This window comes from Zootoca vivipara, chromosome Z1 (assembly GCF_965207765.1).
Source record: "Zootoca vivipara chromosome Z1, rZooViv2.hap1.1, whole genome shotgun sequence".
Lineage (NCBI taxonomy): Eukaryota > Metazoa > Chordata > Lepidosauria > Squamata > Lacertidae > Zootoca > Zootoca vivipara.
Genome location: NC_142583.1, coordinates 39,252,986 through 39,276,340, shown reverse-complemented (window position 1 = coordinate 39,276,340; position 23,355 = coordinate 39,252,986). Strand labels below are relative to the sequence as shown.

The window sequence follows — 23,355 nt, the reverse complement described above, 5'->3', positions numbered from 1 at the left end:
CGCTTTTTCCAAACTTAGGGTGCTTCTAGACAGGAGCTGAATATTACAAATGGGAGATGTCACCAATTATAACTGGCGACAGGCTTACTTTAAACTTAATTGGATTTTCTGAAGAAAGCATAAATCTGGATTAAATGGGGGTGGGAATACAGGCTAGCACTTTGCTGCTGATTGGGGGTGGGAATACAGGCTAGCACTTTGCTGCTGATTTTGTGTGTATGGTGATAAAAAACACAGCTCTAAATGCACAATAAACATACATCTGGAAGCACACATAGTTAAATTTTATAAACCTGCTTCCATGGTTGATGCTTATACATGGTTGATGCAGATCCAATAGATGCTCTTCCAGGCACAGTGATAATATTGGCTAGGTGTTAACAGCTGCCCAGGCTAGAACCAGCAGCTTCATAGAATCAAAGAGCTAGAAGAGACTCTGAGGGCCATTTGACCCAACCCCCTGCAATGCAGGAATCTTTTGCCCAACACGGGGTTCAAACCCACCACCCTGAGATTGAGAGTCTCATGTTCTACCGAGTGAGCTATCCACAGGGCTTTGTTCAGCTGCCCTGTGCAGTGAGCTGTCAGCTCCGGAACCTTGACCCCACCCATCCAAGCTCAACATTGCACTCTTTTTGTTTGGACAGGGACCTTCCCTCCTGGTGTTCCCCACCAAACCCTGCATTCCTTGTCTCTGACTGCTGGCATTGTTCCTGAGATCTAATTCCTAGCTTGGTCACTCAGGTCTGACTTCTCGGTCAGTTCTTGGCTTCTGGATCATCTCTGACAACTACTTTCAGCTCAGCCTTGACCCAAGTCATAAGGAGACAATCCAGTTCTCTCACAAGAAGTATGAAGAAAATGTTCCTTACATCCTATCAGATCAATGAGATCTGTCACATTGTGAAGATGGAAAAGGAAAGACTTAAACTCTAATTGCAGATCTTACCTTATCAGCACACCTAAGTTTGCTGGTGGAATATAATACAGTCCCTGCCCAACAATGCTATGATTAGTGGTGCTAACATATTCACAATATTAGTGCCAATTTGGGTGAGAAAAATACTTCCAATTTGCCTCACTGGGTATTTTGCCTATCTCCAAGTGAGCTGTCCACAATATTTAGCTTCCTGTGATTTAGCAAACCGTACAAGGGACATAATAAGAAATCAGAGGCAAAGGAATTGCTAGTTTCAAACACTGATAAGCAGCTTCAAACCATATTGCAAATTGCAACGAACAGCTGTTGGTATATAAATATGTCTGTGTTTCTGTTGCTATGCACATATGCCGTGAGATATTTATGTTGCACATATTTTCATTTGTGCAGCCCTCGGCAATTAAGATCCATGCCATAAATACATTTCAGAATAAATATATTTATATAAATATTTGTGGGCACAGGGCCAGATCCTGATCTCACTCTCAGATCATTCTCCCAAATGGCAACTCCCTCCCAGCATTTGCATTAGTGTAACTGTAATGAAGCACCTGCACTTAATATCTAAAGCTTACGAGTACAATCCCCTATTTTCAACCCCCACCCCCTGTGGTGTGCCAATCACAAGAGCCCAAGACATAATAGGATATAGTAGAAGAAGCACAAAATCATAGAAGTGTAGAGTTTGAAGGGACCCTGAGGGCCACATAAGTCTAACTTCCTGCAATGTAGGAATCTCAATTAGATCATACATGACAGGTGGCCATCCAACCGTGCAAGTGTGGTCAAGATATCATGATGCGGGGGGGAGAAACCAGTTTCTTTTGTTTTGTATATACTGTTTGTCCACCAGAGTACTGCCACTGGTGCAACTTCTATTCCTTTTAGTGGGGCTGTCCTGGGATGCCCACTGTAAGCACCACTAGAAAACAATGGCGGCTCAATAGTAACAGTTCCTGTTGCTTAATGAATTAAGCACAAAGTGTGCATGCCTCAGTGTACAGTTTGTGGACAGAAACTAAAAAGAGCAGGAGCAATTATATAGCATCCTCAACATTTTAATTAAATATAGTTACTCTCCCTATTCATACAAAAATTAATTAGGAGACTACTAAACAGACATGACTGGAGGCCTTCAGAACATGACCCTAGTCACGCCTCAGTTGTTACAGGGATTTAATCACTTGTCTCTGAAATATAATCCACTCTTGCTAGATGGACCTAAACCCACTGCCAGCAAGCTTTGAGGCGGAACCCACTAATAACTGGAAGAGAACAGAGGCCTATCTAACATATCTCCTCTTCTCTCTTGGCAAGACAACAACCCATGTAGCTAGAGCTACACCCCAGTCAGAAGAGAAAATATGTCCTTTTCTTGTTCTTCATTTTCCATCTCTACCAAGCAAAACCAATAATGCAAAATAAATAAAGCCAGGGTGTTTTACAACGAGGTAGTCCAGTAACAATGAAGTCATTTTTCTTATGGCAGCAAAATATTCCACATGAACTTATTCTGCCCATGGTATCTCTAGAACAATCTTTCAAAGACAGGCCACTGGAAATAGGATAAATAATAAGAGCTTTTAAAGACTTTTCTTGCTCAACCATTTCCTTAAGTAGGTGGCCAGATTGTGAAACAATTGCCACTAATGCCTTAATGAGCACATATCCAACAGCAGAAGTGGTGTCAGAAGGAGCAGAGAACAACAGGCTGAGGTTGCTTTTGTATTTTAGCACTCACTCTTCTCCTCTGCCTCTAGCAAAGCATGGGACTCTGCTATACAGCTACAAATGAAACATTTTAAGAGTGTTGCAAAGTGCATTATACAAATGTGACACTAGATGGTGATGGTGAGTGTCACGGAGGTTGCTGGCTACCCTCAAGCAACGACACTAAACCATCTTGTCTTTAGTGCTTTTATTGAACAAGCTACTGTGGTTTAAGAACACCTCGGTTTACGAATTTTCGGTTTACGAACGCCGCAGACCCATCTGGAACGGATTACTGTAATTCACTTTCAATTACTTTCAATGGGAAAGTTCGCTTCAGTTTATGAACGCTTCAGTTTAAGTACTCCGCGGACTGTCTGGAACAGATTAATCCACTTTCCATTACTTTCAATGGGAAAGTTCGCTTCAGTTTATGAACGCTTCAGTTTATGAACAGACCTCTGGAACCAATTGTGTTCATAAACTGAGGTACCACTGTATTTACAAAGCAAAAGCTTCAGGAAAACATGTCTACTCATTGCTATCAGATTCTCCCAATGGCACTTTTCGGCTCCTCCCCCAGCAGAGTAGTTTGGGGGCCCCAAATCTCCTCCCCCTGCATTTGCAAGCCGTTGATCTCCTCAGTTCCCGGGTGAATTTGAAAGGACGCTCCTCTGCTGTTTCCCCGCTTGAACTTTCTACTGGCCCCTCCCAGGCTGTAGAAAAGGGCTCTTGTATGCTGCCTGAGCCCTGGTCCCTTCCGCTCCCTTCCTGCTTCCTTTCTCCTGTCCTTCCGCTGCTGTCCGAGCTGTCCGAGGAGCTGGATTTGATGGGGGTGGCTGCTCCCTGTAAGCCCACCCCCTTACAGTGAGCTATGGCGAATTGAATATATTTTTCAAAACTTTTTTAAAAAATTAAAATAATAATAATTCACAGCGTTTTTTTATATGTTTCTAGATTCCACCTTGGTTAGAAGGGAACACCTTTTTGGAATCAGAAACATAGGGTTAACGCTATGTGAGATTTGATACTGTTTATATGCATATATAAATATACAATTTTCCATTTTAATTATAAAAACAAGCTATTTTAAACACATTTTCCAATGTTTCTTTATCAGCAGATAACAATGTTTGTAAATTAAAAAGAAAAAAAACTGAAAAAGTTACACTGCTCTGAAATATATGAGCTAATGAAGCAGCAACTATATCAAAGAAGGTAATGCCTTTCCCCTAAAACCCTTTAATTTACTTAGTATCAGCCACAAATCTTTTGAGCCAATGGCTAATTTAAAATCTATTTCTGTTTTCCTCAAAGAGGACTTTACAGTGTTTATTCAGGCTATCTGCATAACCTTGTTGTTCCCTTGATTATTTAAAAGCACAAGCACTGGACCCAAAACCTGTTCTACCTGCTATGCCACTTAAACATTCCTGTAGTAGAGAACCATGGTAAGATTTCCGTTTCCTTATAAAAATCACAACTTGTTTGCATCTCTGTCTTCAAAGCTCATTACTGTACAACTGGACCCTTTGTTCAGCTACACATGATCAGAAGGCATGCTTCTGAAGAACAAGAAAATAACACAGAACCCACAGTTTACTATTAGTGTATGATCAAGGGCTTGCTGCAAATGCCATATTATTCAGCCGTATCTAGAAAACCAAGATCAAAGGATTGGCTTTTTGTCTTGACTACCTGTTTGTGAAGCTTTTTTTATTATTATTAAAAGGAATCATCATGTGATGTTACAGATCAACAGGTCACTGATTACCTTTTGAAATTCAATTTAAGCATTTACTTCATCAAGCACATGCCTTACTTAAAAGAATTTAATGCAGAACATACATGAATATACTGACAAAACCTTTGGTCTGCTGTCCTTGCAAGAGCATGAATATTCCTGCATCACCAATACGCAGAACTCCAGTTGGATCAAGTATTTATACAGGTATACCTCATTTTATTGCACTCCAATTTACTGCTCTTCAAAAAAATTGCAGGTTTTGTTTTTTAAAAAACAAATCAAAGGACTTGAAGACAAGGATGCAGGAGCCTGTCCCTGCTGCAAAGCAACTCCTGCTGCACCTTACAAGGATGTGGGTGCAGCTGCAGGCAAGACCCTGCATCAGAAAAAAGATTATGACTTGCTGGAGGCTCAGGTGATGGTTAGCATTGTTTAGCATTGAAGTATTTTTAAAATTAAGGCATGTACATTGTTTTTTGTAAAACGTAATGTTATTGCACATTTAATAGACCACAGTATAATGTAAACATAACTTTGATATCAATGGGGAACAAACAAAAATGTGTTACTTGCTTTATTGTATTATTTGCTTTATTGCTGTGGCCTGAAGTGAACTCACAATATACCTGAGGTATGCCTGTATTGACTTTAGCCTAAAGACCTGTAGCTTACTCTACTTTCTGGCCCCATCAACTGTTCATCAGCGACAAATAGAGACCCTTGCATGCAGCCCATACAACTTATACTCATGGTTTCCTGACCAGTTTTTTTAGGCTCTTGTCCTGCAATATACCCATTAGGCTGGGGAAGGGGGGGAGAGAAGCTAAATGGTGCATATTGTACAAAGGTATAAAACTTGCTGTGTGCTTTCCCCTCCTGCAGGTCAAGCCCAGATTTCCATCACCTTGACAGCACATTTGAGAGTGGGGTGCTATGAATCATGATTCAGCAGCCTGTTTTGATCATTCTTGATACTTTAGAAATGTTTAGAAAACATTGCGTGTGCATTTATAAAATCAAATGTATATTCATTACTTTAAAAAAACAAAAAGCAGTAACAATTGTAGTATGTTTGTAATATCACTGATTTCCTGTCTACCTTCACAGTGCAGAGCCAGTTTCTGCTGTGAATGCACAAAAGTGGCTTCCTCTGAGATCTGTCCAGAAGAGCAGGTTGGCAGCACATTACTCCCAGAGTCCCAGAAGCCAGGTCCTTCCGCCGTCTAATGCCCCACAGTGTGCGTTGCTGCACATTGTCAAAATGAAAGACGACAACAAAACTCAAAGAAACTAGGTCTTAAAGAGTGCTCCCTAACTTAAAAAACTAATGCCATGCTATATATACCAATAGCAAATCCATTCCCCGAATGTGAGTCTTCATGCAGCTCAAACATCATCACCCACGTGCAAGAGGAAGGTATCATAAGTGTCTAAAGTTTGAAAAAGTACAAAAAAATTGTTTGAACAAAAATCCTAAAGGGGCGGGGGGAGATTGCAGCTTATTCCTCACAGGGCTTCAGTTCCCAGCAACCTTAACAAATTATGGTTCCCCAGTTTCAGGGGTGTGAGAGTTAAATGTACGGTGTGACTGTGCACGCAGCCATTTCTCAATTCTGTGTTGATCCCCATAAGGAGGCATTTGATGCTTGGGAAACAGGATAAATTTTGGGATCTTAGGAGCGACTGCTGCCATTGTTCAGAGCTCCTTTCCCTGCATTCAGCTTCCCTCAATCTGAAACGCACTGAAATGGCATAATAGGATCAGTGGCAATACTGAACAGCCCAGCTTAACAATCCGGTGTTAATAATGGATAGGGATCTCACATCTGAATTCCCATATGATTCCCTACTTAGATGTCAAGGTCCATCAGATCCAAATATACTGTTTTCCTGCCCAGATAGAGCAAAGAAACATGATATTCCAAGCATTTTAATCTTCACTTTAAATTTAGTTTTTATTCAAGGTTGGTTTTTTTTACCACTTAATATTATCTCTTTCAAGCTCTAATACCAGATTTACAGAAAGGAAATACTATGTATAATTACTTTATTGTTGAGTGAATGACAGATGGGTATCAGATAGTGATCTCTCTGAATTACAGTATTGTCTTCTCTCAGAACAATTTCTCTCTCTCCCTCAGCCACCACTCAGACACTATATGGAAATAATTGCAGTTCTACAGCTTTCTCTCCTTCAATAAACCTTAGAACATTAGTTAGGTGATAACAGTTGAATTTATTTCTCTTTCTGTCGCAGAACTGATAGGCCCAGGAAAAAGATCAAGCCATACACAGTTTTGTAGTTTTCACTAACATGACGCAGCACAAATATTTTACAGTGGATATTTTAAAAATAATTTTATAAGCAAATACAGTTTTTTTTTAAATATACGAATGATGAAAAGGCAATTTACCTTCAAGGTCTGGTGCTTGCTTCGCACCATGACCCAGTGTGGAACATGGCAGGAGGTGTTCTCCCAGGCCGGAGCGACTCCAAACTGGCCTCACGCTGGCCTGGGAAGTGGATGCTAGCCTGCCCAATATCTGGCCAATCACAGCCAGACTGGATGCCGGGCTCTACCCAGGGGGGCAGCCAAAAGGTTTCACTCTGGCCTGCTTCTGGGGTATTTAAACCTGGCCTGCCTCAATAATGAAAAGGTAATTTACAATGTTCATTCATTGTTCCTCCTTGTGTCAGCCAGTTTTTGTCAACCTGGTACCCTCTACTCTCATCAGTCCCCAGGAGTATGGAACCAGGTCAACAAAGGCTGGACTTGACTCTAACACAAAGAAGAAAACTGCAGTGAACTTTGTAAATAATACCTCTAGTGGAATGTATATTTATACTGCTTTAAACACTCTTAAAGTTTATTTTACTGACAATATCTATGCACAAATCTCATCATAATGAATTTGTAAAATGTCACTGCCACAAAAAAAATCTTTGATAAATACTTCATGATAAATTTCTGTATTTATCTATAAACATTGCCTTGAAATACATTTTTCCTTATCCAAAGTTCTGCTCTCTTTTCTAACACCGCCTAATCTGTCAAGCTGATAATTACATTCTGTTGTTCAGTTTTCCAGCAATTATCCAATTTAAATTATTTCCCCTCTGTTCTCAACACTGACATGCAAGACTAATTTGCAGATCACACTAAACTATGTTTAGCAAGATGTGCACAAGCAGGGATTGACCTGCCATGACTTTAGGGCTCCTGTCCCCACCCATGCACAGTGAGGAGGACGACTTGGGCACTTTTAAGTCAGGGATTGTGGTTCACAACAAACAAGCCAGTTTCAGAAACCACGGTTTGAAGTTTTGAAAGTGGCCAGAGTTTGTTTCAAGCCAAGATCCCTTGTCCAGATGACATTTCAAGTTGAGATTCAGAGGAAGAGGAAAGCTGCTCCCAACTGCATTAGGCTCCAAGGCATGCTGTGACTTCTTCATGTGTCACTAAACCATGGTTTAGAAAGATGTGCAAACTGAGAATTGCAATTAAGTACCAAGGAGAAAGTGGGCAGCCTTACTTCCTCTACAACATAAAGTATCTATATATTGAACTATTAAATTTATAACATCTCTATTTTGTAACATTATTATTCAATCTCCAATTGCCCTTTAAAAACAAACAAAACAAAAACAAAAACCTCTTCAGTTTCCAGACTCATTCCTTTGATTACTACATAGTTGACATAAATCTTATTCCCAATCTTTGCTGTTTTTATGTTTGAAATAATATGCAAGTGGAGAAAAAAACCCCTACTTTTTAGTATGAATTATAGTGGCATGAATAGTATGCATAATTAATTTGATCTTCATTTAAGATTTGCCAAACACATGTCATTTCTTAGCTGGAAATGTTGGAACACCTTAGGAAGCTGTGCACAACTTGAATACTAATTTGATTTGTCTAATTTTTCATTTATCACTCATTAAAATCTTCTGCCACTATTATTTTTCCCTCCCTCCACTTATCTGCATTTCTAACTAATCTCTCTGTTACTTTGTGTGTGAACAGACTAATCTTCACATCTTTTTTAAAAAGTGAAAATGTACCCTTCATGAAGTCCTTTACTTGAAAGATCTATCTAACAAGTCTTACCATAAATTTAAAAAATTGAAGTTTTCTCCTTTTAAAGAAAATGTGATGTGGGAAACGTATGATAAGTACACATAAACCCTTTGCTGCAAGTTTTGGATGATAAAAAGGGCTATTGCTACTATATGCTTTGATATCCATTTACTACCGGTATATATTTGGGTTACTTCCTATTTCCAACTCTTCTGTTAGTTTTGTCAGTCTTGATATCTTCATTTGCGTTTGGTCTAACACAATACGTAAGCAAATCTTCCAAGTATGCTAGCATATTGCCACTTTCCATACTTCTAATCCAAAGATCATTTCCTAGTTTTTTACCATAACCTTATCCCCTGCTCCTTTTGCCATGTAAGATGTTTTCCAAGCAGCCTGAAGGTCTCATCTAAATTTTCCTGTTTTAGCTTCAGTTGTTTTTAACCTTTCATCTTCTATATTGCTTACCTATTATTTCAACATTTTATCTATAGCAGCAATATGTCCCCAATCCTTGTTAGTCTATTACCAAATTTATTTTCTGTTCCTTCTATTGTCTTCATGATCCCTCTCCAATGCATTCTTGTAGCTCTACACTCCAAAATGAAACAAGCTTTTTCATGCTCGTCCAACATGACTCAGAATTGCTGGAGTCCCCCTGCAACTGCCTGCACTCAGAAAATTCCTCTCCAAAGAAAATCCTACACGCCAAATAGGTTTTTTAAAGAATACAGTAATCCAGAAAACATTTGTAAGTCACCTCTAAGCAAAGCACTGAAACCCACAACTGGTCAGCTGAACTACTTACATGCTTAATACTGTTCACAAATGAAACAGAAGACAGACAGCTCTATGCCGAAGTCAGACAAGCAGACTATCCTGACGCCAAATCAAGTTGAGATAAGAAACACACTGCGGAACATTAGTTATTGTGCCCATTAATGTCGTTAGTTTTGAGACAAGTACACAGCATGGGAAGCTGCTTCATCCGTTGTTGCCAAGTGGACTTTTCAGGAAGTCAAGGAAACCCTGGCCTTCAAAGTCTGGGAAAGAAAGTAATTCTCTTCTTTTCACAATGGCTTAATTCCCTCTTTATTCTGCTTTCCTGTTAAGCAAAATAGGATAAAGAAGCAGGGATGCAATGCAAGTGGAAAATATAATGGCCTTTGGACAAGTTCTGTCTAGTTAAAAGGCCATTATGGCTTGATTAACTCCACTCACTGGGGATTTCTCTGGCCCATTCTCTTCCTTTCTCCGCCGAGGAAACCAAAATATTGTCTTTCAGCCTATTTGTTTGCTGGTATCTGTCCCAAGTCCTTGAATTTCTGGAGAGTATGCCATCAGCACTTGATCAAAAAGTTGTTTTCTAGTTTGAATAAACACCAGAATGTCATTTAAAACCAAGTGGTAGGTTTTGACTTTTGCAGAGAAAGTGGGCCTCAGAATATTTATTGTTTAAGGAAGTTAAGTGCCCATCATTTAATGGGCACTGCTTAGAGTCTCGGGGGGGGGGGGATGAGGAGCACTGATGTACACTCACACCTATTAAAAGAATAAATGCACTGTTCCTGATCTTACACATTAGATATTACACAAAGCCTGCTCAGAGTGTTGATAATGAAAAAGGATTAACTCGTTGTTTTGTAAAGACCTGAAATTAAAAACCTTCTTTCATAATGAGAACCAGCTCTGTAGTCTCATGAAATCCTTTTACAAACCTCTGGCATTATGGCACACTGACCAACTTTTTAACCTGCATAAATTTAATCAACACTGCACAAACATTAACGTACCTCTCATCTTTTAAAACATACATCAGCTCGGTGTTCACATGACTTACTGTGTTGGATCCAGGGTCCCTCCCATGCTGGGATCCAGCAGAAGCCCCTGCTGAAGAAAGGAGGGAGGAGGCGACTGCCATTAATTCCTCCCTCCTCTTGCACTATCTACAAACAATTTTTCAGGGGCCACAAGTCATTGCATGGGGAAGGAGGAGTTTGCAAAAGCTGTTAACCCCCCCCCCCCCGCTTTCTGCAGCAGCAGAAGTGTCCCATGCCACTCACAGAACCCTAAAGTCAACCAATTGTAAATGCGTCTCAGACAGGAGTTGTCTGGAAATTTCATTTTGTACTAGGAGAAAAAAAAGGATTCTTATAACCTGATCTTCAATGCAGCTGCTTTGAAGTAAGCAGAATATAGAAATGATGAAGGGTGCTTACTTCCATAAGTGTGTGCAGCTGCAATATTACAGAAATCCAAATTGAAAAGCAACAAGTCCTGGCAACATATTGTTGTCATTGGGTTGGATTCAGTCGAGGTTAGTTGCACATATGACTATCATTTCACACTGCTTCCAATAAGGCCTTAGGTCCAAACTCACAATCCAGATCTAACCCATTTTGTTTCCATAGAATATAACATATAGGATATATAATTCTATAAAAAATGTGTAATTTTCTTGGTGGAATGTTTAGAACTTATATACTATAACAATGCTTTTTAAAAGTCCATTATCAACTTAAGAAGAAGTAGCTACTACATTTTTACCATAATCTACTTCTACGAGGAAGCAAGATGTTATTCAGGAACAAGGAACAGCTTACTGAAATACTTGACCAGGGCCTCAATCTTGATCATAATATATCTAGCTAAAATAAGAAAAATATGAAAAATGCATTTCATATCATACAGTTTGATGAAGCATGTCTCTGTTGTGGACCTTTCTACTCACCATCATCTCTGTCAGCTAAAATGGTTACTTTGGTGCTGGGGAATTCTGTTCCAATTTGTCCGCCCATTGGCATACTTAATGTGACGTTGAAAGTTTCATCTTCCTCATAAAGCGAATCATCAATAATGATGACACGGCAGGTTTTCTCTGTCTCATCCTTGTCAAAGCGAATGAGACTAGTATGGTCTTCAGGACGAGAAATATAGTCTGAGTAAGACAAGACCGTGGAGGGAATCGTACCCGTGGCAGATCCTAAAAAAGGGGGTGGCAAAGGAATGAAAAGCATTAGAATGATGAGAACAATATCTCTGAGCAGCAGAATATTAAATTATCATTTCCATTCAAACTCCAATCTTTAGTTTTTTTCTAAAAAATAAAACCCCCACCAGTTATGAGCCTTAAAAAACCCCTCATTCTCTCTGCTTAACAATATGAATGACATGATCATGACTTTTCGTAATGCGCCAGTTTCCTGTTCTCCACAGCTATGGTTCATCCCCCAAGCAACCTCTTTTGCTGGTTTCAGGGATCACGTGACTCAGCAAGCTTATCAACGTTGTCCAGACAACTTGTGGGGCAGGGCAGTGGCTGCCATGGACTGGGGAGGAGCCTCTCACGAGCTCTTATGAGGGCAACTACATATCATGTGGCTCACTGGGCTCTCAAAGACCAGCAAGGTGGTGGAAACCTTTGAAAGGACCTGCCGCCATCCTTCTCATCTTTGATCCTCCTATCCTTGGGCAGTGGTAAACTTGGATTTCTGGCATTTGCAAACTGTGGAGCCTTTCCTTGATCCTAACAAACAATGTTTGCAGGAAAATATGGCTACAATAGATGCCTGGTCTCATGGAATTAACCATAGGAAGAACTCTTAATCATAGATGGGTTTCTCTGTTCTTCTTTTGGTTTCCAAACATTCATCAGGTGACAATCAGTTTTTCCTCTGCAACTATGAATGCTGAAATTCTTACAAGTCAAACATGTTCTTTTCCAAGTTAGAAATTACACTCACTGAAATTACAGGCAGGATCAGTCACAAGGATGAAAACTGCAATAGGGAAAGCAGTCAAATTCTGCTCCAGTTACTATTTATCTTTTAAGGTATGCATTAAATTTGCTATGAACACCTCTCCCCACACACAAACCCTACCAGAATATCTGGCTGTGTGTACCACAGTATAACAAAATCAAACTGTGTATGAGATCAACTGTAGTTTTTCACTAAAAGGTTCATAGTTTGAACAACATAGATTATTTTCTTTTCGCTGCTTGCTGTATGTCTTAATATCTTCAAATTAATAGACACAATAGCAAATGAACTGGCTTCACCGAAATTATCATTATCTTGCGGAAAGATACCCGTGTTTCTCCGAAAATAAGACACTGTCTTATATTTATTTTTCCTCAAAAACCCCCACTATGGCTTATTTTCAGGGGATGTCTTGTTTTTTTTCCTCCTCCTCCTGCCACGGCTGGCATTGCTGCTGCGCCTATCACTATGTCTTATTTTCGGGGTATGGCTTATATTCATTGAATGCTTAAAAATCCTGCTATGGCTTATTTTATGACTACGTCTTAAAATAGGAGAAACAGGGTATATTAGTCTTTGAAATACTTTTTTACATGCACCACTGCTCTACCAAGTCACATTATGCTTACCATCAGTGAAGCTGCAGAGGTACTATTATATACACATTTCAACTTCCCCCTGAAGCAGCCGCGTGGCGTGTAGCAAGATTCAAATATTGTTGTAATAGAATTAAATTCATTGTAAAAGCTATAAATCTGTGTATCTGGTACACACTGTAGTACCTTGATAAGAAAAGAAAAATCAACCTCCCCTCCCCCCCCATTCTAAAGCACATTGAAATGTGTTTTAAATGAATGATATGTACACAGCCAAAGACAAAAATCTAGAGGGTTTTCACAAGCCATTTAAGACTCAATTCAAAAAGAGTCAAATCCTCTTTAAAACCAATTTGGAATATTTGAATATTTGCTTTCAAAATCACATTATGTTAAATTATTCTTCTGCTGAAGGGGTGGCACATTCGGCAGGTGGCAAACAGGACAGTCCCCTCAATCCAGCATGATGGGCTGGGACAGTGCTGTTCACCTCACTGCCAGTTGCCTGTATCACTACTGCATACTGGGACGAAATGGGGGAGCAGGGAGGCAGTGGTGGGGCTGGGATGGTGCAAATGCACTAGTAGGAGAGGATTGGCTCTGTTGGTGCATTTTCAACACAGAGACCTCCCCGGCCTCTCTCTATCCCAGGATGCAGCAGCAGCAACACAGGTGCCTGCAGGTCAGGTAAGCCCTGCTGCCCCACCCTGTGGCCTGCTCCTGAGGATAGGGCTCTCTGAGCAGGAGGGACTCAACTTATGGAACACCCTGCACAGAAATATTTGCTTGGTACTGCATCTTATATTTTAGGTGCCAAACCAAAACTGCTTTACTCTGCTGGAAATTTATTAGGATGGCAGCTTTGTTGTTATCTCATCACTTTTTCAGTTTTAAGCTGGATTTTACAGCTTGGTATTTTATTGACTCCAGTATTGGTATTTAGTTTTTCCACTCAGTAAGAGGGATAAAAGCTACTTTAAATATATCTTTCACAAACAGATTGCTTAAAATAAAACATATTTCAGAACATTAAAGATGCCCGTTTCTGAAGTTTGAAATGTTAATTCTTTAAATATGTATTTCCAGTACATTCAATATTCATGAATTATAGTTTGAGCCCTGCACAAGGAGATTGATATTGTATTCAAATCTCAAACTGCAGTGTTTACATCATACCCAAAATAGAGGATTGGTCAAATAAGGTTATCATATATGCTCAAGTGACATGATATGCTCAAGTGAAGCCGTTCTAGCCTGTTTGAATATAGTGTGTGTTGTGCTGTCAAAAGTGGGTCTTTGGGGCTTTTGACTCATTTTACTTAAGAACTGAGAGTATAGAGCAACAATTAGGATCACTGCACAAATGTGTGGTAGCAAAATGCTTAGTTTTGTTAAAGCCAGAGAATGTTGGCAGCTTATAAGGCTGCAAAATTCCAAGCCACCCTTGAAGATTTTCCGTACGCCAGTAAACAACAAAAGGTGGAGTATGGGAAGAACAAATGGCATTAAGGCTCTGTAATAGCTCACTGATTAAATAACATATGACCTTTGAATTCTTGACTTTCAAAAAGATTCCTACAAGGCACTAAGGCTATTTCTTTTAAAAAAAACAAAACTATAGCAGCCAAACTACTATAAGACCAGCAACACAGAAGCAAAAGACTTTAAAAAGAAAACTTTGGGAATCCCAAATGCAGGGAACCCAATACTTCACTTCCATTTTTATGCTCCCATACCATGCTGGATGTGGCTCTCCCAAGCTGATCAGCTGGTAGATGACTTCCTTGGTAGAAAAAAATAGAGCCTCATCACTAATGAGGGTCAACATGTGATGTTGGAAATGGATGAATGCATTATTATTGTAAAAGCTATGCATGTTTGTTTGTTCATCTGTTTGTTCAACAGGCTGTTAGACCACTTTTTAGGCAAAGCATGCCCCTCATGCAGTTTAAAACTGCATACAATACAAATCCGCAAAAAAATCAAGAATAAAATTATTAAAATACTGTATCCAATAAAATCACTCAAAATAGCCATTTCCATCCAAGCTGCATAAACTAGCATACTATACAGTAAAAGGAAAAGTAACCCTGATAAGTCTAAAAGACAACATCCAATTTACAGACCTTAAGTAGCTCTCAAGGTTCATGATAAAAAGCATATATCCTAAAGGCCCATTTAATATATATATATTTTTGGGGGGGAGCCTTGCCTGCTCTCACTTGGATTTGAATTCCATTACAGTATTTGGGGAGCACCACTGAAAAGGCTCAATTTTATTACACAGCAACCTAATTGTAATTGGAATTTAAAGGCAGGCATCTCAACAGGGCTGCAGAAGCACATCTTAAGGTATGGACAACATGATATAGTTGAAGGTGGTTCTTAAGGTAAGCTGGTCCTAAACCATTTAGGGCTTTAATGGTGTTCATCTGCACTTTGAATTGGGCCTGAAAACGTACTGACAACTGACGCAGCTGGCTCAGTACTTGTGTAACATACTCTGCCTGTTCCGCTCAAACCAGTAAGCGACTGGCAGAATTCTCCACTAGCTGAAATTTCCAAACCATCTTCATAGGTGGCCTTACATATAATGCATAACAGAAGTATAGCCTGGAAGTCACTGGAGCACTTACAACAGAAGCAAGGTTCAACATCTCAAGATAGGGTCACGGCTGGCATAAAGTTGAAGATGGCAGAAAGCACCCCTAACTGCCACCTGCGCCTACCCAGTTAGCGCCATGTCCGAAATCACACCCAAGCTGTGAACCTGGACTTTCAAGGAAAGTGCAAACCCACCTCAGAGCAAGCAAACACCTCCACCCTCGTGCAAATAGAATGTTCTCCTCATCTCTCTTCCCTCTAAATTTGTTATGGGGGCTCCTCCAACCCTCTGGAGCAAATCCGGTGATTGGGGGACACAACACGTGTGACGGCAGGAGATAATTTCCTTGCATAAGCAGAATCCATTCTGCTTTTGGAATTACTTAGTTCAATACCACTCACAGTATTTGGGCAGGGTGGGCACATGTGTAGAAATCATGGAATAACATTCTATCATTTGAGCGCTCGCTTGGAATCTGAAGTGGCAGAGCCAAGATACAAGTTTCTAACCTCAGTGAGAATGAAGCCAACATCACTTCTGCCATATACGGAAACCCTAGGTGACAAAGGCATCTTGGGTGTACTCTCTCACAGACACATGAGCAGCTGTCTTCTCTCAAGTGTCGCGAGGCAGTTTCCAATGGAGTACAAGGGAATTAAATGTGCCACTGTGGCACAGACTTCAAATGCTTCTTATACTGACAGAGGGGAGAAACTTAAAAGAAACTTTTGCTTTTCTCTGAGCTCCAGTGGAAGGCACTCCACCCTTCCCCCATTGGCTCACTGTAAGAGAATGTGGCCATAAGCAAATCCTAATCTAGAAGTTGGCCCTTATCTTTGGTGTGGGGGCCGGGGAGCCGCCTCATATAAACTAAGATGCTTTCCCTACAATCTGTTGAAGAGCAGCACATACTTAAAAAAAAAATCCCACTCCTCAACCACCCTCATTGCCAAATCTTATGTAGAGGCATAATTTTTATCTTTTGCATTTGGGGAGCACAAAATGTTGGACAAGAAATAGCAGGAATGTAAAGAAGAATGGTTATCTCTAGAAAGGGCACATATACAAAGAAAGGAATTTATTTGAAGCAGTGGGTTTTCTTTTCAATTAAAATAGAATTTAGATTAAGGCACTTAAAAACCAAAGATTTTGTTGTTGCTGATATTAGCACTGTCCTGTTGGTTTTATCATGTACTGTTGTTTTATGCTATATTTAGGTTTCATGCTTTTAACTTTTATTCCAAGTTGTTCTACTGTTAGAAAACCAAATAACTTTCATTATTAGACAAGACGGGTTCTCCATTACAGAGAGCACGATTTGCGGTGGGGGCTGAAAACCACGCCTATGGCAAAGGTGGGGGCATGAGTGGCCACCGTTTGATTGGTTAAGGGCTGTTGTTGGGCAAATTGGTATGTATCATTTTGTGAATCAAACCTTGGGGTGTATTTAAGCTTAACGTTGGTTTTTTCTGGACCCTTCTCTTTGGCTGCGTTTCTGATCCCCACCCTCCCTCCCTGTTTTTTAGGCCTCTGTGTTGACATTGCTATGACTTTTCTTGGTCGCCTGTATTCAGGGGCCGGTAGGAATTTTTCCCATCTGGCTGATTGGCTGGTGCCATTTGGGTTTTCGCCTACTGCATAGCAAATAGTCACAACTTGTAAGGTTGGCGGTTAGGCATTGGTTATGATGTTTGTATTAAGGGTCTTAAAGATTAGTTGGCCCCAAGTTTATGCCTGAGTGGTGGGGAAATCCTGGTCAGGTATACAGTGGCTCTATGCTGTGTCCGTAACCCCTAGGTAGGGGCCAGGACGGCATATTGAAGCCTCTGGGAGCCTGAAGGGAGAGGGGAGAGTTCTGTACACCCGGTCCCCGTCTCTCCCTGTGGGGATTTCCCCGTGTTGACAAGGCAAGTTTATCTTATTGTGGTGGGGAAATCCTGGTCAGGTATACAGTGGCTCTATGCTGTGTCCGTAACCCCGAGGTAGGGGCCAGGACGGCATATTGAAGCCTCTGGGAGCCTGAAGGGAGAGGGGAGAGTTCTGTACACCCGGTCCCCGTCTCTCCCTGTGGGGATTTCCCCGTGTTGACAAGGCAAGTTTATCTTATTATCAGTTCTGTCCTTAGGTGACAGTTGGGAACCAATGCCTACGCAACCACTCACACATTGTTTTGGATTTTAATAAAGTTGTGGCCAAATTCATGCCAAAAACCATTAAACTTAATTCTGTGTACGTTGTGATTTATTTAGGGGTGGTTTGGGGACCTCCACACGCAATATATAAATATAGAAAAGAGATTAATAAAAAACTGGATTGAATTGCCTCCAACAATGTCATTCCATTAGTGCAAAGACTTCCACTTTCATAGCATAACTTTCCCCTCCCTCTCATGTCCTTGCACCTCCCTACATCTGCTCTGGAGGGCTGGGGGCACCCAAACAACAGATTTTTTTGGGGGGGGTGCTCAATGGAAGGAGGGAGAAGGGAAATTCCATTGGACAAGCAGAAGTCCTTGTATGAATGGAGCAGCTCTGTTGAATACAGCCCCACAGATAGTGCAGCCCAGTGCCTGTTTGCTCAGACATAAATGCAGATTACTTCTAAGCACATTAGTTTAGGCGTACTTGGAATTAAGTGCCATTGACTCAAGTGCAACTTCTCTAGTTTGAACTGGTCTCAAAGTCCCAGTTGCAAATTCTGAAATGGGTCATCCTGATATTTATAGAGAAGTAATGCAAGCTTCATATACACAGCATATAAAAATATCCACTCCTTTTTTTGACTGCATTCCATTCACAGAATCCATAATTGGTGTCGGGCAGGGGGGGACGGGGACTGCACAACCCCATCGATAAGTTTCGGAAGGGTCTTTTTATAATTATTTTTATTGGTTTTTACATATATTTCCATACAACATAACATCTAATACACAAAAGTAAATAAAACATTTGGCTGCATAAGCCTGTGACTTCCTTGCTCCCCAACTGATGGCTTTCAAACCTATTCTCCTATATTCTCCTATATTTCTTAATACTATTAAATCATAATCTTATATAAATATTAAAATAGCTATAATCAGTAATAAGTAGTAGTTTTAACCTTACAAAAATTATTGTAACCCTTTGGAAGGGCCTTGACCTGACAAAGAGCTGTTCAGACCCTCAGGTTCCTCTCACAGTGACCGTTTAGAAATCTACTGTGCTTTTCAAGAGAAATTGCAAGATAAAAAGGAGACCTCCAGTGCAATCCTGTGTCTACTCATAAAGTAGCCTCGCTGAGTTTAACAGGATTTACTCGCCAAGTGTGCATACAACTGCAGTCTGCATGACCTGCTATCAATCAGCAAGCTTACACTCCCAGCACTATCTCTGGAAAGGCCACCAAGCAACCCCAGCATAAAAGTCTGCAATGGCAAAGCAATCTAATCTCTGTAAAAAGTGGCTATGGACCTGTTTTTAAAAATGCTTTCATCTTCCTATTACATCCCACAGCTGTGCTAGCATACTTAACATCTGAAAACTGACCAACAGCTGTCATGCTTCACCGAAACAACTTGACTAGCTGTCTAACTCACAGGGGCATAAATCTTTCAGCACGTGCACCATGCAAAAGGGAGTGCTTCCTAATAAGGAAACTAGGAATTAAAAATAATAATCACCTAGCACACATATTTTCCAGCAGCCCTCCCACAAAGATATGAATAAGCTGAACAAGAAAAAAAACAATATCCAGAGAATATTATACTTGAACATCTAGCATAAGTTTCTGCATATCTTTTGTATCATTTGTACTTGGCATGTTGTAGCAGTTCACTTTCAAAACAATTATTTTATAAGTCATTTTACAACCACATGAGTAGCTGAGCCCATGACCAACCTATTATCTCAGCAGTATATCCCACGGAGTTCTGTGGGCCTTAAGGAAGTGCAGGACTGCAGTTTGAGTGAATTATACAGATAATTCTTGTGGAAATTAATTTTTTTATTAAATTTTTATCCCACCTTTCCTCATAAAGGAGTCCAGGGCTGCAATAACAAGTAGTAAAACATTTTTTTTAAAAAAAAAAATTAAGCACCTAAGATATTTGAGCTGAATATTTTAAGGAAACCTGAAACCTTATGTATTTACCTAATACTGGCGCATAAATTATCTCATTGGCTATCTGATACTATGTTTTGTTATGAACCGATTCACCTGTTTGCCATCAAAGGAAGTGTAGAGCTTGTACACAAAAGGAAAAAAAGGGGGAATATGTTTAGTTGGTTTAACTGGATCACAATTCCTAGCAAATGAAAATGAAATAATATTTTAGAGCAAATCTGCCCAGTCACTTAATATATGTTTGTATCTGCTTTAACTATATTCCAGGATGAATATATGTGACACATTTTTGAACATGCCACGCAAATGGCAAATTCTGCTGTATGATGCAAATACGTTACAAGTCACTCCTAGGCTGTAGAGGCACTACGACAATCAGGGGCAGTGTGTCATGTTTCACCGCCTGAGGCAAAATGGGAGTGTGCTGCTGTGCCGCCCCACACTGCCAAAGTCCCCCTTACCTGTGGTGGCTATTTCCGGAAAGATCTAATGAGATCTTTTGGCACCACTGCAGACACCGCTTCTCCACCAATGACGGAGGTGGTGTGGTGTCCACAGGGGCACTGCCTCTTTAGCTTTTGCTGGCTGAGGCAGTTGCTTCACCTTGCCTTATGGGCAGGCCACCCCCTGACAACCGCTAACAGCAGGCCTAATGTAGCAAGGAACACCTTACCTTGATGTGTGGAGCAAATGACCATTAATTCATGGCTGACATCTCCAGATCTCCTGACAGGAATTAGCAGCTCACCAATATCTTCTTCTATCCTGTACTCTGACCCAGGAATGTACACAGTAGATTCTGGAAAAGAGTGGAATGGGGGAGAGGGAGAGTTCAAATAAATATTAAGTAAAATATTTTAAGGTAGATAGATCTATACTGGGTGGTATTCAATTGTATTTTTATGCAAATAGTATACCTGAAAGAGCATCTCCACCTCCATTGTCCAGCCCAGACACTGAGGTCCAGGTCAGAGGGCCTTCTGGCGGTTCCCTCACTGTGAGAAGTGAGGTTACAGGGAACCAGGCAGAGGGCTATCATGGTAGTGGTGTCTGTCCTGTGGAACACCCTCCCACCAGATGTCAAGGAAATAAACTATTTGACTTTCAGAAGACATCTGAAGGCAGCCCTGTTTAGGGAAGTTTTTAATGTTTGATGTTTTATCGTGTTTTTATATTCTGTTGGTGGCTGGGGAGGCCCGGCCAGATGAGCGGGATATAAGTAATTTATTATTATTATTATTATTATTATTATTATTATTATTATTATTATTATTATTATCCTTCTGTTGATGGAACAGTGTATGATTGAGCAGGAAGTCTCTGCTAATAGAAAGGAAGCGAGGAGTTCCATTACTGATCCCCTCCCTGTGGTTTCCTACACCACTTTCCATGCTGCTCTGAAGGGTCCCCAAAATCCTCTGGAGCAAGTTCTCAGGAGTGGAAGAGGCTGCAGGTGAAGAGTGAGATGGGAGTTGGCAAAAAGTGCCCTCCCCACCATCCATTAGTGGAGGCATCCACTGCATTAAAAACCCTTCTGCAAGCAGAAGGGGACAATTGTTTTCCACCTACTGTCATCTGATGCTGAATTGCATTCCATGGGGACAGGATTGGAGTGCCTTTATAGGGGAGGAAAATTAAAGCAGGAATAAAAAGTAGGAAAAAACCACATACCATCACCTGGATCCACAATTTCCACCGTTGCCCGTTCTGGAAATTCCAGGGCAGCCATAACTGGATCTGACAAAACAATCTGGAAAAGCTCTGATTCCTCGTATTCATTGTCTACTATTATTCTTACTCTCCAGGTAGCCACTGTCTGCCCCGGGTTGAACTGAACCTGTTTCTGGGCTTTTCCTTTGAAATCTTTATCCTTTTCTGCTGTTCCGTCTCTAGTCCCAATGCCTGAAGGAATATTTGGAAGAAATAACAAAAAAGGGATAAGAAAATATTCACTTTTTCTACTTTCCAAGAGGAACCACTTCAAGAAAAAAAGAATCCACTTTTGAAATTTCAGGAAATGGTCATATACACATACCGTATATAACATATACAGGTGAAACTCAGAAAATTAGAATATCGTTGAAAAGTGCATTTATTTCAGTAATGCAACTTAAAAGTTAAAACCAATATATGAGATAGATGCATGACATGCAAAGCAAGATATGTCAAGCCTTTATTTGTTGTAGTTGTAATTATTTGTCGTTAGGCGGGTCAATTATAAATGGAATGTAATTAATGAAATGTAACAGTGATGTTTATTTTTGTATTATTGTAACTATTTGTTTGATTACTGTGGAATTTCCAAAAGAAAGCATTTGTTAAAAGAAAAATAATAAATAATAAGTTGCATTACTGAAATAAATGCACTTTTCAATGATATTCTAATTTTCTGAGTTTCACCTGTATACCAATATCCCTGTTCCAGAAAAGATAGTGCAGACAGAAAGCCTAAGGCATCATTCTACAGCCTGTGGCAACCTGTTGTCTCATTTAACAGCCAAAAGAGACATACAGGTGAGTAAACAAAAATCTGGAATGGGTGAGGAGGAAGGAAAGGTGGTGAGCAGGGAACAGGTTTGTCTTTGCCTTGATCTTCACTTCCTAGAGTAATTTTTCTAGGTGGCCCATCTTTCTTGGGGGGAAGCAATAATAATAATGTACATAAAAATCCCCAGCAGAGCAGTATCTTCATTAGGATCAACAAAAAAAAGTACCGTACCTCTCCATGGGTATAAAATAAAATAATTTAAGACCAGGCAAACAATTATTACAATGACAAACTAAAGAAGATTTTAAACAACTGCGTAAGACTTCAGCATAGACAAAATGGAGGTGGAGGAAAAGCTGGAAGTGGTATTAGTTGTTACCCAAGTATGCAGAGTAACAACCTTGAGATGGAATGCTGGAGGAGATTTGCAGACAAAATTGCATTTCCCTCTCGGGGTACAAGACAGATTGTAAAATGCATCCTAGTCTACAGGCACAAAAAATAAAAACACATGTTCTCCCATTTTTGAGAATATAAAATATTGGTTCATTTTTAACCCCCAATTGGGAGGCTATGTGTATGTGTAAATACAGTGGTACCTCGCAAGACGAATTCATTTTGTGAAAAATTCGTCTTGCGAATCGCGGTTTCCCATAGGAATGCATTGAAATTTAATTAATGCATTCCTATGGGCAAAAAAAGAAATTTCAATGCATTCCTATGGGAAACTGCGATTCGCAAGATGAATTTTTCACAAAACGAATTGACTCGCAGAATGAATTAAATTCGTCTTGCGAGGCACCACTGTACATGTTTTTACACAAACACAGACTGAAGACTGACTGCAGCTGTAGCTTAATGTTACTGATTTGATTATCCAACGAGAACCTGACATTTCTGTGGCTCTTAATGCTATTGCCGCAATACTGATGATGCCTCAGTTTAGTGATATTTTAATATGGACCTAAATAACTAGTTCTGTTACTTATTGAATGTATGATGCTTTAAAATCCATATTAGAATCAAATGGCTGAAGCTGTTTTCTTTCTTTTTAAAAAAGTGAGAGGGTACCATACTCAATTCTACCAACACATTTAATATACTGGCTATGTCTTTGACAGCTTTTAAAATTTCAGCTGCAAAAGTGTGATTTTACTGTTGTCTATAATTTTAGACGGAGAATAAAGTGGGCGCAGTTTAATGTCTATGAAGTTAGATTTTGAATTTCTTAATGTCTAACATTTTCTACTCTATTTCAGCTTAAATAAGTGAACTATTTTGTTTAATTTATGGTTTGACGCCATCAGTTAGGAAACTTTACCTCTCTG

General features: G+C 40.0%; 1 protein-coding gene across 1 annotated transcript in view; it reads right to left on the bottom strand.

The window, feature by feature from the left end:
- The window catches only part of FREM3 (FRAS1 related extracellular matrix 3), a 92,759-nt gene that overhangs the window by 26,963 nt on the left and 42,441 nt on the right, over positions 1–23,355 (bottom strand). The window contains exons 4-6 of the mRNA XM_035112018.3: positions 21,211–21,441; positions 20,213–20,338; positions 11,208–11,459 (exon numbers count right to left, since the gene is read on the bottom strand). Of these exons, the coding sequence (XP_034967909.3) occupies positions 11,208–11,459; positions 20,213–20,338; positions 21,211–21,441 (609 nt within the window). The remainder of the gene's footprint in view (positions 1–11,207; positions 11,460–20,212; positions 20,339–21,210; positions 21,442–23,355) is intronic.